Raw genomic sequence first — 15818 nt, forward strand, 5'->3', positions numbered from 1 at the left:
TTCTGTGTAGGTTCCTGAAAATGCCTTAGAATGTTGTTCGTAAAATGAAAATGAAATGAAATTTTTATGTTTTACATCCCACGGTTATGCCGGCTAGGCTAAAGGAGACGGTAATGATGAGAAATGAATGAAATAGTAGAATGAAGAAAGTGGGAGGAAACGAGAGAGACTCGAAGAAATCCACGCACACGGTTTTTGTCCACCCCAAAGCTCACTTGGCATGAGCTGGGTTCGAACCAAGAATCCCTTGCACTAGAGGCGAACACTTTACCACTGAGCCACTGCGGCCTACTAGAGTTTTGTTAATATTTCATTTTTTAAAAAATGTTTCATTAATAGCTGCAGCACAATATGATTTGGTTTAAGAAATTGGAACGAGAAAGCTTAGTGCGGTGGCCCGTACCTTTCATTTAAACCTGCAATATCATTGTTTTCCCTCCTTGTATTCCTAATACTCTCTCATAGGTTTCCAATTTGACCCAGCAGATTTTTCTCTATTGTTTAAACAATATCCATGTTTCTGCTTCTTATAGCACAATACGATTTAATTTTTTATTTTATTTATAATTTATTTACTAAACGACCTATACAATATAATTTTTTCGTCAATGTTTTTTTCTTCATTATGTCTAACTTTATATTTCTCGGTCACATTTCACACCTTCATTAATACAAATACATAAATATTAGAAGCCAGTACTTACCCGTTCTACTTTCTTCCATTCAATTCTAATAGTTGTTTATGTCTCTTTTCTTGTAGTTCTCAATAATTTCATCTTTTCAGCTTTGTCGTATGTTCCTCACATGCTTTTCTCAGGGTTTCCAGCATCACTGAAATTTCCAAATCAGATTCCGCTATCAGAGTCGTATCATCTGCAAAGCGAATAATTTCAACCATAGTTCCTCATAACGTAACACCATCCTTCCTATTCAAACCCTTCTTTACTATTTCCTCTAAATATACACTCATACTTTAAAAAGCTGCTGAAAACCAACACCCTGTACAACACTTTTTTTTACATATCTCTTTTGTCATTTCTTCTTATATTCTCAGTCTTTTTCATAAGATTATATAGTTTTTTTGGACCACTAGATCCAATATATTTCTTGTAGACCTTATATCTGTAGATACATATAATGTAACCAAACCAAAATTATCACTTGACTCAGTATGATGTTCTTATTACGTAAAATAACTCGATTTAGGCGTTGTTCAAAAAATTTGTGGCCTCTGATCCAAAAACTAATTATTGGCCAAGATTGCAATCTTTTGACCCATTTTTTTTATCATTCCTAAATTTTCTTGTTTCATTCTTTCATTCTTTCATTCCAGTTTCAACCATCAAGACCTCTATATCACAAGATCCCTACATCAATAAACACATATCTTTTCTTTCTTTTCTCTATAAACCTTTCTCTGATTGCTCCTTGTAAGTTAATAAGCAATCCTTGTAGGTACATTTCCTTTTCCTCATTCGATCTCTTTCATCTCAACTTCCTTTCTTGTTCTTACTTATAATCTTCTATTCAATATTTTGCACATTTTTTTTTTTTTTTTTTTGCGTGAAGTATGAGACAAATAATTGTATACAATCTCTTAATTTCTTTACTATTACATTTGAGGTTCTGTAATAAGGAAGCATTGTCTGACAAACTAATTTGTTGAACGAATCTACATCCTAATGTATTATTTTCATAATACAAAATGGTCCAATATTACTAGTATATATTTGCAAAAACATTTTATTAATAATAACGTCTAATGTGCTTGTTTATTTTCAGACAATTTTGCTTCCAGACAATGTTTCTTTTTATGCAAAAGTAACAATATACAACAAATGATCACCGGGACCATGCAGTCAAAGAAGTAAAATTAAGTATTTGTGGGTTAGTAGAGCGTTCACATTGCGGAGTCCCCAAGTTCTACTGGCACAAACAATTCTCAGCAAGCAACATGGCTGACATAAAGGGATGCAAATAATATGCAACTAAGTCTCTGTTCCCTTCGTATGCCAAGATGAACTCAAGTTTCACTATGGCCTTCGTTTTCTCGTTTGTCGACGCCCTTTGTCAGTAACTACGCTATAGCGTGGGCGTACTAGCATTCGAGGTAGAAGTAATTGGTATAAAACTGACTTAGTCTCATTTCATACAGAACTCATTCAAGATGGACACATTAAAAGCCCATCACTATCCAAGTTGGGACAATGTATACAGGGTGCTCGAAAGTTGCTGAAATTACCATGTAAAGAGCATAAAATAATATGGTATAGAATAACTTTATGTAATAAAAAATGTAACTCACATGACGACTTTAATCCCTTCGAAGTGGAAGACTACACAGTTTTACACAAATATATGCTTTTTTCATTTTTTTAAAGTTGCGTCCATGCGCATATATAGAATGAACCAAAAATGGGATTGTTCTTTGAATGAATAGAAGCAACGAGGAGTCAAAATTCTATTGAAACGGGCAACGCGAAAACCTTTTAAGATTAATATCTCAAAGTGAAAATTAACAATATTGTCTGTTAAGAGTCATTAATACTTCGAACGCTTCTACGAACGCTGAGGAAGAAATGAAGTCTTTGAAGTGGTTATGTCAAAACCTTACAGAACACTATGGTGATCATCTGTATTTTAGTACTGTTCCTGGTAAACCAGAAGTTGTATGTTTCCGTACACTATAGGCATTACTCGGCACATTGTATATGACATCTTCATTAACTAATGATATATAATAACATTTTTTTTAAAGTACTAAGTAAAAATTTGTTGTGACTGTTATTGAAATGTTTGGGTTGCGAGCGGAGGTGACAAGAAAATTTTTACCAAATGTGTTTCTTTTTTAAAAAACGAACAACAATATTAATTTAATAAGGCGCCAGTACTTTTACGGGGCGCAGCGTCGTTTACCTTTTTCCAACACTTTTTCTTTCAGCTTGCTCGTTCGGCAACTTCTTGCTATCAGCGCCCGGGGCGACGACTCCATTGCCCCCTCCCCACAGTAGCTACGGCTCTGGTTACATGGTCTAGCTCCGAACACTAATCAGATCTTGTTAAAGTTTACATGGAGCACGGTGCTGTTTTAAACAAGAAAAACTCATCAAAATCTGTGCACACATATGTCAAACTCATTCGTGAACATACCCCAACATATGTATAAATGGGTTGAATCGAGAACCTCTGGATTTTGAAGTCATTCAAAAAGAGGACAAGCTCTTAGAAAGAGGAGATCCTAGGCAACTTCTTTTTTTATTATGAACAAAAAAAGTACTTATAATGTCTATAGAACTATCCAGAAAAAGTTACAGATGAAAAACTGAGATAATGTCCTTCATGGCGGCTATCTTGTATTTATAACGTCATAAACGCCATATGCCACAAATCCAAACAAAAAATCCTCTAGTACACTATTGTATGCTTTATTGCTGACATTTTCTCATCACACGTACATTTTATTAATTCAAATCCCGCGGAATTACATATGCCCCTGGACTACAGGTTGTACTGTTATTGTTGGTGATAAATTTGTTTTTTTATAACATATTGCACCAAAATTTCTTATGTCCCATAACTGAATATTATCCAAATCGCTGTGTTTATTGAACAGGGTTATAAATGTAACTGTCCGCCCTTAAAAAGGAATTCTTGATGTAAATGATTCTTGACGAAATACCTACCTTGACCTCGTGCAGCGTAGTCGCTAACGCTCTTGCATTTGGTGCGAGCGACCGGGTTCAATGCATGGTGGGGACATTCGGTCGAAAAGATGTAAGAGCTTTATCTGGCCAGCCATCCTGAGTGCTTTTCCCTAGTTTTCCATTTTTCTAATTTATACTAGGCAAATAGTGGATATTGCTCCCTCTTTCTTTCTCCCTATTTCTTTCATCTTTTCCCCTTACCTGGGTAGTGTGCTCCTCAAGTGACGTCATCCCCCATACATGACGGTCTTGAGGCTATAGATGCCGGTAATATCCAGAAATATGTATAAATAAAATATCCTATGTTGGGCTAACAAATAACTTTCCTACGCTAACAATCCCATATAAATTACCTAGATCCCAAAGGTTGGGCAAAAACACAAGTTCCTAACATTGGCCTACCTGCTTCTTATTGAAGTTACGCTAGTTCTAAATAGATAATGTTAAAGGGGTTCTTAAGAAATGAAGCGTCCGATAACTATCCTTCCTTGCCCAACAACGTTTGCAATTGGGGTTACGGGTTTACCCCTCTCACTAAGATAACTGAATAGAAGCAAAATTGGACCACGTACGCTCTCACAATTTAGCAGTTAATGTGTCCGAGAAATAATAGGTCATCTCTAAATACACGATTGTCTCTATATACGGGGGAATCTCTCAAATGTTGAGATGCATAAACTGAGCTGGCTGACATGAGAGAATAATCAATTTTACAAAATTAACTCGATTATTTTAAGAAATATAATATCCCTCTGAAATGTAATGCTAGTAAGAAACGCTCAGCATCCTTGTCAGATGGTCTGAGTGTAGCACTTTCAACTATATTTTACGTACTAAATATACTATATATTATATCTCAATATAATGGTATATTTGGAGAATAATTCAATAATTTAAACTTGAATAATTGGTTTGTAAGTTTCTATAAAAACAGAGACGACCCACTTTTGCTCTCAACTATTTATGCATATTCAGGGTGTATGAATGTTCCTTTGGGAATGTTTCTATCAAATATTTTCATAGTGTCATTTGAATCTGTAATCATATTTTTGTTATCTTTCCAGCTTTTGAAAGATTTGAATCGGGAAATTTCCAACCACCATAACTTGGCCTTGGCACTGGGTGGCAGTAGTGATTGTGATCAACTGAGAGACGAGCTAAAGAGGGCGCGAAGACGGGCGCAAGAAATTGTTAAGCAGACGAGGATGAAACTTATTCCATGCCTTCAAGAGTAAGTTACACTTAAAAACCTAGCACCAACCTTTCTTTTCGTAGCCTCTTTTCTAGTTCACTACTACGTTAATTCAGATACATATGACGCCTAAACACAGTTTCGGATTTTTGCATTCGAGTGGAGTTGATCAGCCCTAAACGTAAATAATTAAAAGACACATTTCAGTAAGAAATGTGATAAGTCACAATACAATATCAAGATGAAATCAAGAACTGACGTAGCGGGAAATTTTGGAATTTTTCTATGGTTTTCAGTAATTTAGGTAATTATTCAAATGTTTTGGGTATGTTAGATGACAGCCTTCAATTAAAATATGAAAAATAAGATTAATTATTATAATTATTCTTTTTTGTTTCCTGCCCTTTGTCATTCCATCATTATAATCCATCTCATCATCGGTCTCTCTTTGTTGCGGAACATTTAACTAAACAAACAACTATTTTAGTTTAAGTGTGATAAGTACAATTTGATATTTCGTCGCTGCACCTCGAAGAACCGTTATGTGTTAAAACTACGACTTTTCAGGAGACGCAAAAAACATTCCAAACTCTTAAAAGTTTTGCCAAATACAAGGAAGCACTTGGAAAATATAATAAAATTGGTTATGCGTATATTAAGCACTGGACATCGTTGTAGCTTGCTTCAACAATATTATATTACTATCTTAGTGTTTAGTAGCACATGCCGATTTATCTTTTGCGCCTTTATAATCACATAGAGGATCAATACGTATGTGATGAGAACTTGAAGCCTTTAATTTCAAATTAGTTTTTCATAGCTGTGGCGAAACAATTGAATATTCACTTATCACATTATATAAGGAACATTGCCTGACATCTTTCAGGTTTATTTGCACGACATAACTAATTTTCAACAAAAATGTCACATAGCGGTTCTTCGAGGCGTTCTTCGACGATTTCTTCTTTATGCTTTAAGTTCTTTCTCTCTCTCTTTTCGTGTCAAGTTCCAATCAGCGCCTACGCTTTAAGAGGCATCAGTCTACGACTTAGCAGGAAATCCGAACTACATGAGCGCTCATCGAGAACCACTGCAGTAACGTTTTACGTATTTGATAGCACTATCTTAGTTCTAGCTATCAAAATTAGTCTTTTAAAACGATAGGCCTATATTGAATATTATACGTAGATGTTGGTTATTGATATATATAAGATAAAAAATAATCATATTCCTTAGTTCTATTTTTTTCTAATTCGCATAATACTAAGGAAACAAATTTACTTCTCATACTTCTTATAGGGCTACTCATCTTACCATATTTATCATTTTATTAACTCCTTCTATGGTTAGTACTTAAACGAGTAAAAATAAGTTAAATGATTTGCTATTTAAAATATCGGCATTTATGTATCTGACGACATTCGGCATTTCTATATCTGTCAGTTCCACAATTACTTTCGTTAAAAAAAGAAAGAAAAAAGAAAACCACTGACTTCATGAAGTATGGTGCCTATTTTCTTCGAAGCTTGCCATTTGTCCCTATTCATTGGTATTTAAATTCATCAAGACAATGATTCAACTTAGATTTAGAACTTTGCACGTTCTAAAATCCTTTGTTCACTTCTACGGTGGGTAGTACCATTAATTGGATACGACATTCTTACCAGTTTGCTCCACCATAAAAAGCTAGTTATACGTACATATATATATAAATTATATCCAAAGTTAAATCCGAGTAGAAAACTACTGTTTGCGAGCTTTCGCGTTGAGAATGGTCTCAAATAAGGAGATGCGTTGCAATCCTTGTTTTCAATTTTACTCTGGAACACACAATACGGAAAATTAAAGATATTAACCAGGATCTAGAGCTGAATGGCCCTCACCAGAAGGATCTTCCGTACCAGTCTTCGCAAAATTTTGCGTTCAGCAACACAATACAAAAAAATGCAAAAAAAAAAAAATCATTATAACTTCCATTCCGATTATCGCCAACTCAGTCGCAAAATTTGATTTTTATTGACGCAAACCTTTACGGAATATTTCCGCAGGTTTTGGCTTTTGCCGATTAAGTAAATTTGATAGGGGATGATATGAGGACAATAAATAAATGCTTAGGTTTTATTTCTTAAACAAATACAGTGATACGAGTTTATAAGTAAGTGAATGAAAAATTAAATAGAGTGAATGGGGGGCGAAGTGAGTATATTTCAACTATAAACTATGTTACCGTGGGAAGTACTGTCTACTGGGAACTTCTATGATACATGCATTATGTCTATTCTGTTATTATGAGACGCATCCAGAAAATAACTTTCCCATGCGTTTCATAACTAGGAAACCGTATGTTGCGCGATGTGACTGTATGCACGTGAGAGAGTAAGGTCCTAACATGGTGCATGCCAGCAGAACTTCCCTAGTGTTCTCAGTAGCGTCGTGGAAATGGGAGATGGACGTACCTATTCCACTCCGGCCGCGTGTGAAGTTCGAGCAGTGATAAAGTTTTTGAATGCACAGGGCATATCGCCGATTGAAATCCATCATCAGCTGTGCCAATTCTATGGGCCTAACGTAATGAGCAAGCAGATGGTGCGTTCCTGGTGTAGACAACTTGCAACAGAACGCCAAAAATGTGCATGATGAGTGAGGCAGTGAGAGGCCAACCGTCATCACAGACGACGTTGTGGACCTCGTTCGGGAATGCATAATCCAGAATCGTCGCTTCACAATAACGGAAATCGCGGTCAGTTCCAGCAAATTTCCCGCTCTTTATTGCACACTATTGTGACGTAGCGCCTGTTGCTCAAAGAAGTTGAGTGCCAGGTGATTGCCGCAGCAACTAACTCCAGAACACAAAGCAAGGGCATGAGGTCAGCATTGACATTTTTGCAACGATACAGTTGACGATGGATTTTAATCGGCGCTATGCCCTGTGCATTCAAAACATTTATTACTACCCACACTTCACACGCAGCGGGAGGACTTATCATGCTTAAAATAGTGCAAACATATAGGCAATATATGCAAGGATTAACATGTAATGCATGATTTAAAGAAAATGTGCAAATTATAGATCTATAAGGAGAAGTGGATACTCTATAATAACATTAAATTAACAGATTTTACTACTGCTATATCCTAAATACACTGTGAATTCTGAAAACCTATTTTCAGGTGTAAATAGTCTATTTTATAAAAGTTGCAATTTCAAGGGAAAACAACCTATATGCCTCGCCAGATATGAAGAGAAAAGTGGGCCATTTTCAATATACACGTTTTCATAAATAGCAGAATGTAAGATTTATGCGTTGTAATAGATTGAAATGAAATAAAACCTCGTTTGTTTGAAAAGTAGATAAATTACTTTTATGCATCTTTGTCTTCAAGTTTTCAAATATAGTATAAATATCTTGCAATAATAGAAATAAAGCATTAATTAACTACTGTACACAGGTAAGCTCACTTTCAAAGCATTCCATTATGACAAACACCAACACACTGTTCATAGTGTAGCTATACACAGTAATGGTTTCAGGAGATTTCCTCCGGGGGAGGACTTTCAATACACGTGAGATGGTAGTAGTACTGCAAAAATATTGGTAAACTACGTGAGTATGATCAGAGATACACCCCAGTGGAAATTTCTTCCCCAGGCCACCCACTGAAATAATAACTTTATACATACTTCTCTCCAAATTACAAAATTTTCTTCCCAGGACTGCTTCTACTATACAACCCTCAAAGAGAATCGTCACTACATCTAATTATATCGAAACCCTTTTTACATGATGCGAATAACAAAGGAGAGTGAGGATATTTTCCCTCCTCAATCACATTCTGATCTTTCCCCAAAGAAACTAATTGAATCATCCAATCCGGAGATGCTTGTCCCCCCTAAAAAAAAAAAAAAAAAAAAACATGTTTACTGATAGAAAAAAAGTTTACCAAAATCCTCTTATTCTTTAATGTAATTTTAGCCCGTTAGCTGTATTGCGAAATGAAATATGTAAGTTATTCAATAGATTCAAATTCAATTCAGTCTTGGTTGGTTTATTCTAATTTTATACTCATAGCTACTCCACAATATACACCTTTTTAAAGCTATTTTCCCCGCCGCACAGCTTAACTGTTTTATTGTGCCTATAGTGGTCACTTGCAACTGTGTCCTTATAGGCCTACCCTTCAGATCGTTGTTGGGGGTAAATTTGGGTAATGACATATACTAACAACACATAACAAAGTTTTGTATATATACATATTTTTGTTGTCTTGGGAGGGAGCGTCATTATTTCATTTTGAATTATTATACCTTCAGACCTCTGTGTCCTATTGGACCTAATTCCTACCTTAAGTTTTGAAACCAAGTTTCATATATGTTCTCACTTCCTTTACAGTGAACTTCTTTGATGTGGTTGACGATTCTATCAGTGTGGCATATTGTTAAGGAATGTATATACGGTCTTCCCTTTGGATTTTTTTGTTCACGATCCCAAAATCACGGCCACAAAGGGTTGAATGAATGCCCACGCAGTGGGAGAAAATGGTGAATGGAATCAAAACGTGCACGAGACATTAAAAATATCACGACTGTGTGATTTCGATTCTGTCGAATGTGGCGCCATCTGCTGGCATATTTCCAAGTATAGTTCGAGAACAAGTCATCTCCAGGATATTGCATGTTTTCAAACTAAATGGAGATTTCTATGTACAATATTTTCTATAACCAGTGAAGGGGGAGATGCCTTGTTTTCAGTCTAAATGTGTGTCCACATCAGTTGAATTGGAAAGCACAATAATCTGAATTTGGTAAAGACGTGGCGATGACTGGTTTTCGAACTCATCGATTCAATTGCATATTGAAAGTAGTTTGTGAAAAAAATTACTATTTCATACCAACGATTTTAACTTCGACTAAGAATGAGAAAGAACACACAAATGTAGAAGCAACGTAATAGTGCCATCTCTACGAATTTCTCAAATTTAATTAAACGTCACAAATCCCTCTCTTCTTTCTTTTCTTTTTAAAGCATGATTGAAGTAATAAGGCGGAAAATTCGCTCCCAGTTTCTTCACTTTCTTTTATTTTCTTCCTATTTATATTTCCTTTGTTTCTGTTTCCCTCTTTGCCTTTTTCTCCTCTAAATTAATCGCAAGATTGTACAATGCACTTACCTTAAATCTGCAATTAGAGAAAACGATCGTAGCAGCCACTTGGAAGTACAAGGATTTCCAAATTACGTTTTTGCTCTACTGCATAAAATACACACACACAAACACACACACACACACACACACTCATAAGAAAAAATAATGAAACGAAATTTAATTTTAACTTTAAGGGAGCTAATTTCTTATTTTCGTTTTACTTTGCAATTATTCTGGTGCTGTTATTTTTCAAGAAACAAAGAAAGAAAGGGTAGAACAGAAACTTTTCTAAATATGATCATAATCCACAACAATTTTAAAAATGTGTTGAATTTAGGTTCTTGAGCGAAGAAAAGGGAAAACAAGCACGTAAAAGTAACACGGTTACGAAAGAAATGCAAATGAATAGTTTTTGCTCACTAATATACGAATGGCTAAAATTTCTACTCAGGGCACAAGCTTGATTTCTAGTGGCACAAAATGAAATTTCTTGCAGTAAATCTCGTATTTGTAGATTTTGATAATCATATTCTTCCATTATATTAATCCATGAGTTATTTATTGATAATTTGTTTCTATTTACTATATATACCTTCAGCCAAGAGAACAAAACCTGCTCATGAATTTTCAAAGCATTAATTTTCACTTCCAATGTAATATTTCACCAATCACTTCTTTATAGCTGATTTACGTTTATCTTCATTAGCCAAAGTGGACATACCTTGCTCTTGATCATGTGTTGTCCTATTCTATCATTTTACTATTTTTTCTTTAGATTGATTTACTTTTATTTTCTTCAACTTCAAGGGTAAAACCTTTGAACTTCAAAACCCTACTTTGTAGTTATTGCTTTACAAAATGCATTCTTCAAGTCCTGTTGAATACAAACCGGAAGATAGCGTGAAATAACTTGTAAAGTGGATGTTAAAATTTTAAATCTCGGAATTTTCAACATTGTGACCTAGAGTCTCACGAATAACAAACAATCATTTTTATAATATGTGTACTGCTCAGAAAAAGGCGCAGTGTGTTCTTGTTTGATGGATTTAAATGGTATATTTGGAATCTTCAGAGAGTTCCAAAATATTTGCACGTAAGCTCCACGTGAGCTCCAAAGTAAGCTCCACGTCAGTTTAAAACACAAAACGAGGCAGTTAAAAGGTTAATCTGAAAATTTCCATAATGTTACTAGAAATGCTATGCATATTTCTAATTTATTTTTTTAATTATTCATTTATTTCTTAAAGAAGCAAAGTAAAAGTGTATATACAATCCTATTTAACTTCAACAAGCTAAGTGTTCCTCGCTTAGGCCTTCAGAGTGAGGGATTAATTTGGTAAGAGATCGGCTTGTGATAAGGAATACATTTCTCAGTCCACATGTAATTTTGGCACTCTAGGAATAGTTAGCTTGTCAATGCCAGACATTTGAAGTCTGGTGTTGAACAATTATAGGTTGTCGTCAACATTAGAAGTTAAAGAAAAAGTTACTTTAATTTGTTACATGTTGAGTTTTTGAAATATATATATATATATATATATATATATATATATATATATATATATATATAGCTTTCGTATCCGGTGGTACTTTAGATCAATCTAAAGTTTCAAATAGTGTTTTTTTTAAACCAAGTGTCTGGTTACAATCTCCAAAATTGCTTTTGGTATCAGTTATTAAATCTGGTAAAAAGCAGATTTCAAGAGTGATAATAGTGTTTCTAATATAAGAATTATAAACTATTTTATTCTGCTTCTCAATTCACTAAAACAATTCTTGTTCTTTCCTAATCAGAGGACATGAAAAGAATTGGAAACTGTGCAAAGTTCAAAATACGAAATCTTACTCTCTTGGTGGTCAATTCTCACTTTTCCTCAGTCTTCCGCTGTTAACTGTCCGGACGAAATTTACCTTGTTTTAAATCATCGACTTGAAAGGAACCTTTGTTCTATCAAATAGCTGAGGAAGAACTCTGTAAAATATTTTTTCTTATCTAAATGGTGAGACGTTTCTTCTCAATGCTATTATTGGAGTATTTTCTGAAGTAATAATAAATATTAGGAAGTGTTTAAAGAAATAAGGGAACATTCCATCAACAGTGCGAATGAACAAAAGCAAGAGTCACGAGCAAATGAGATGCAAATATAATACAAATATAGTGAAATGAACTGCAAATTTTTAACTTTAAGAAGGCATAAAAAAGAAGAACATGATATTTAATTATGTTTAATTTTCCTTTAGAGATAAGTAAGTAGATTTTATCTTCATACTTCTACTTTTAAGGGAAAGAGAAAATAAGTTCTGATTGTACACGAATACTGAATTTATTCTGAACCGAATAAAGTTAGATGGGGCCAAGGATCAAGAAATCCGAAGATGGGATCATAAATTCTTTAGGTTTCGCCTTTTGGAACGTAAACTTCCACTAGAAGAAGAATATTCACTACAATCTGACTTACCAAGAAAGTATAAAGTAAATTGGTTATTCAAATTTTTCCTTCTTCAACATAACTGTACTATTGATTGATTGATTGTTGATTTAGGTCTTACAGAGTACTGTCATTATGAAAGATAGGGGAAAGTACCGAAATTTCGTCCCCCATTTGTTTTTATTTACTCCTGTTGGAACAATAATACGTTTAGACACAGAAATAACATACTATTGTAGTTTGGACACTTAGCTAAGACATGCCGTATTGGATTTGGGAAAAAATAACAATTAAATAAAAGAACTGATAAAAATATTAAAAAGTACGAATTTTTGATTTTCAAAAAACTGTTCCTAATTTCGTACCCCAGTATTTTGAGAGAAAAGAAAGTGTAAGTTTCATTTCTAACTGTACAAATTGCTTTATTTATAAAGGTTCTACACAAGAAACGCCAATACATAAGAAATACTCGGAAACTGGAATATAATGCGTATAAAAATGAAAATGAGTCCTATGAGTTTCTTCGAAAATAATGTCTACTATTGTAATACCTTGCCTCATGCAACGCCACTTGCAAAAACCCGTTATACTTAAGAAATTCTCGGAAAATGAAATATAAAAATGGCAATTAGGCCACTAGTTTCTTTGAAAATAATGTCCACTTCGTGTAATGTACCATTACAGTTGAAAGTAATGGCAACTTTTTTTTACGCACCCTATACCTAGTAATTTTTTTAAAATTCGATTTCGGTTTAGTTACACAATTTATTTACTCTCTTTACTTCAAATTAAATGTAATGAATCGAAAGGTTTCGTTAGTAATCATATTCCCACTGAATAATATATTTATTTATATTTTGATTAAGTGTAAATCCCATTTTCGCATATATAAGTTGAATAGTAACAAGATTTATCAGGCCGACGTCATACCAAAAAATAATTCCGTCATTGGATATAAATTTTCTTAATTTCAGACCAATGTAGAATTCAGTCAGGTACCTAATCTTTCCCTCACCCCCTCTCACTAGTCCATAGTCACTTTCAGATCCGGTTATATCTGGATTTGCCAAATTTCTATTTGTTTTGTAATTTCCGCGGATAAAGGTTTCGTCCTGATTGGTGGAATTTTTCAACCCTTGTCGTTTTCGGCGCAATATTATCATTCCTAGCCAGGACACTTATGAGAGGCGCAGCTTGTGACGTTGGTTGATACATTTTGATGGGAAGGAGCTGATATGTTAAGGTAACATTCACTTAATTGTATAGATAAACACTGAAAACTGCATAGGAGCATATAAACCCATACTTTTGTTGAAAGAACTGAAAAAACCAAGGAGAAATGAGAACCAGTTTATTAGGACGCCATGTTGCTCCCCAGATAGGATAGACAATATAGGAGAGTGATTTTTTTTATCTTTTCAAAATCAGTTAGGGATTAGGGGAAATACGACCTGGTTTTGTGTATTTTGTCCGTGTATACAGTAAATGTGATTTTTTTTATTATTTATTTAGTAATTAAATATACACAGTAGGTTTCATAGTTGCAATGTTAATTATCATAATGGCAGCTTAAGCTAACAAAAAGGGGATCCTATTCATTTCCAAATTGAACCATTTCTAGCGGGGGAATGGATTAGTTATTGTTTGTTTTAGGGTCTTTTCCCCTCTCAGGGGAAGGGTCCCTCAATAAGCCTCGTTAAGGTGCCCCCAGGGCATCAATCTTTAGCAATCATTATGTAAACAATTGGTCAGGTCAATTGGACCTAGGGTTAACTATTCTCATTTTGCCCCCATAAAGTTTAATAGAGCCAACTCTATATACCAAAAAGGAGTACTTTTCCCCAATATGCATGTAATTAAATGGTGTTTGTTTAGTTAGTAGTTTTTATGTGTAGTATTTATAGTGGTGTGTGTAGTTAGTAGTTCTGAGTGAGTGTGTGATTTCTACGATTAGGACAGTGTAGTTCACATGCATTAGTTTAATACCATTTGTCTAACTCAAAGCACACTAAACGAGAGTAAATATTAGATTTCTGATTAATGAGTACAAGTATATATTTCAGTACACGGTAAATTGTCTCCACTACAGCGCCATCGCGTTCGTTTTCTGTAATCAGTCATTTGTTGACATTACGACATCACATGACTTAGTGATCTAGATTGTTTGATTTTGGCCATTTATTCTCAAATTACATCCCGTAGACATGGTTTTCGGTTCAGATGAGTATACATTCATATAAGATAGCATGAGATCTTATTGTACTGAAAATTACGGCTTGCTAGGTCAAGTAGCAATCGAAATATCCACTGAAATAAAGAATGCCTATTTTCTTAATAGAGGTAAAGTCCATATGCTGCTACTATTTGTTTCAAAATGTAGTTTTAAATTCTCTTTTCCCGTAGCTGTAGAAAATTTCCATTGTTGCTTTAGTTTTATCAGCAAATCAGAAATAAATTAATCGTTGACAATTTAACTTTCAGTAAATACACGTATGATTTTTTTTAACTGCGAAGTAAATATAATTTGGGTGCTTCGAAACAAAGAGTCCGTGGTTCGATGAATGTTATCGTGTAGTAGTTTGAGCGTGATAGATTGTGATAATTATATATTTATTAGTGTGTAATATAAATATGTGTATGGCCTGCGTTAAAATGTATGAAATAGGGTGTCTGTAAAATATTACTTCGCGCGAAAATGAGTAAATAATGAATGTAATGATATATTAATAATATGATATAAAATATGAATGAGATGGTATGACACCTATATTTAAATGGATAGGCCTAGTGTATATTATATAGTGAGAATATGAATATGTTTAATAAAAATCTCTCGCGTTTTGACTTCTGCACCAGTACATTCATCCAACCGAGTTTGCTATTTGGATAGTAAAGTGTAGTTGGGAATTGTATGTTACTTCGCATTTAAGTACCTCATACTAACATCCCCGGATCTTAAGCCTTTCAACAGATAGGGTAGCATCATGTGGGAATTACTTCTAAAGGTTGACAGAAATGATAATTAAGTAAACTAACTGCTATATCCTGTGATCATCGAAAAGTACAGGTTCGGTCATTTGTACCTTTAACATTCATTGACTCTCCGAGATTTTTTTCGTTGCTTACCCTATTTATTATGCAGTGCTCATATAACTTAGATCGGACTATCCGATTTAATCAACCGCTACTAAATTAATATTTATGTCAATTGCGTACCCGGACGTCGACCCATGACCCTCTTAAGTATTTTCGTTTCTTTTCTCAGTTTAATTAGTTGATGGAAATTAACGACATCCCAGACTTTGGCATGTCTGCGCAGGGTAGCCATCGGTGATGTTTGGTCATTGAAAT

The 15818-nt window shown here is 34.3% G+C and overlaps 1 protein-coding gene across 4 annotated transcripts in view; it reads left to right on the forward strand.

Annotated features, from left to right (window-relative positions):
• LOC145676293 (regulator of G-protein signaling 9-binding protein-like) overlaps positions 1–15818 on the forward strand; it is a 320813-nt gene that overhangs the window by 267834 nt on the left and 37161 nt on the right. For all 4 annotated transcript variants that reach the window (XM_081747166.1, XM_081747167.1, XM_081747165.1 and 1 more), the window contains one exon: positions 4769–4935. In XM_081747166.1, coding sequence (XP_081603292.1) covers positions 4769–4935 — 167 coding nt within the window. The remainder of the gene's footprint in view (positions 1–4768; positions 4936–15818) is intronic.

This window comes from Thermobia domestica, chromosome 2 (genome assembly GCF_964235325.1).
Source record: "Thermobia domestica chromosome 2, izTheDome1.hap1.1, whole genome shotgun sequence".
NCBI classification, from domain to species: Eukaryota; Metazoa; Arthropoda; class Insecta; order Zygentoma; family Lepismatidae; genus Thermobia; species Thermobia domestica.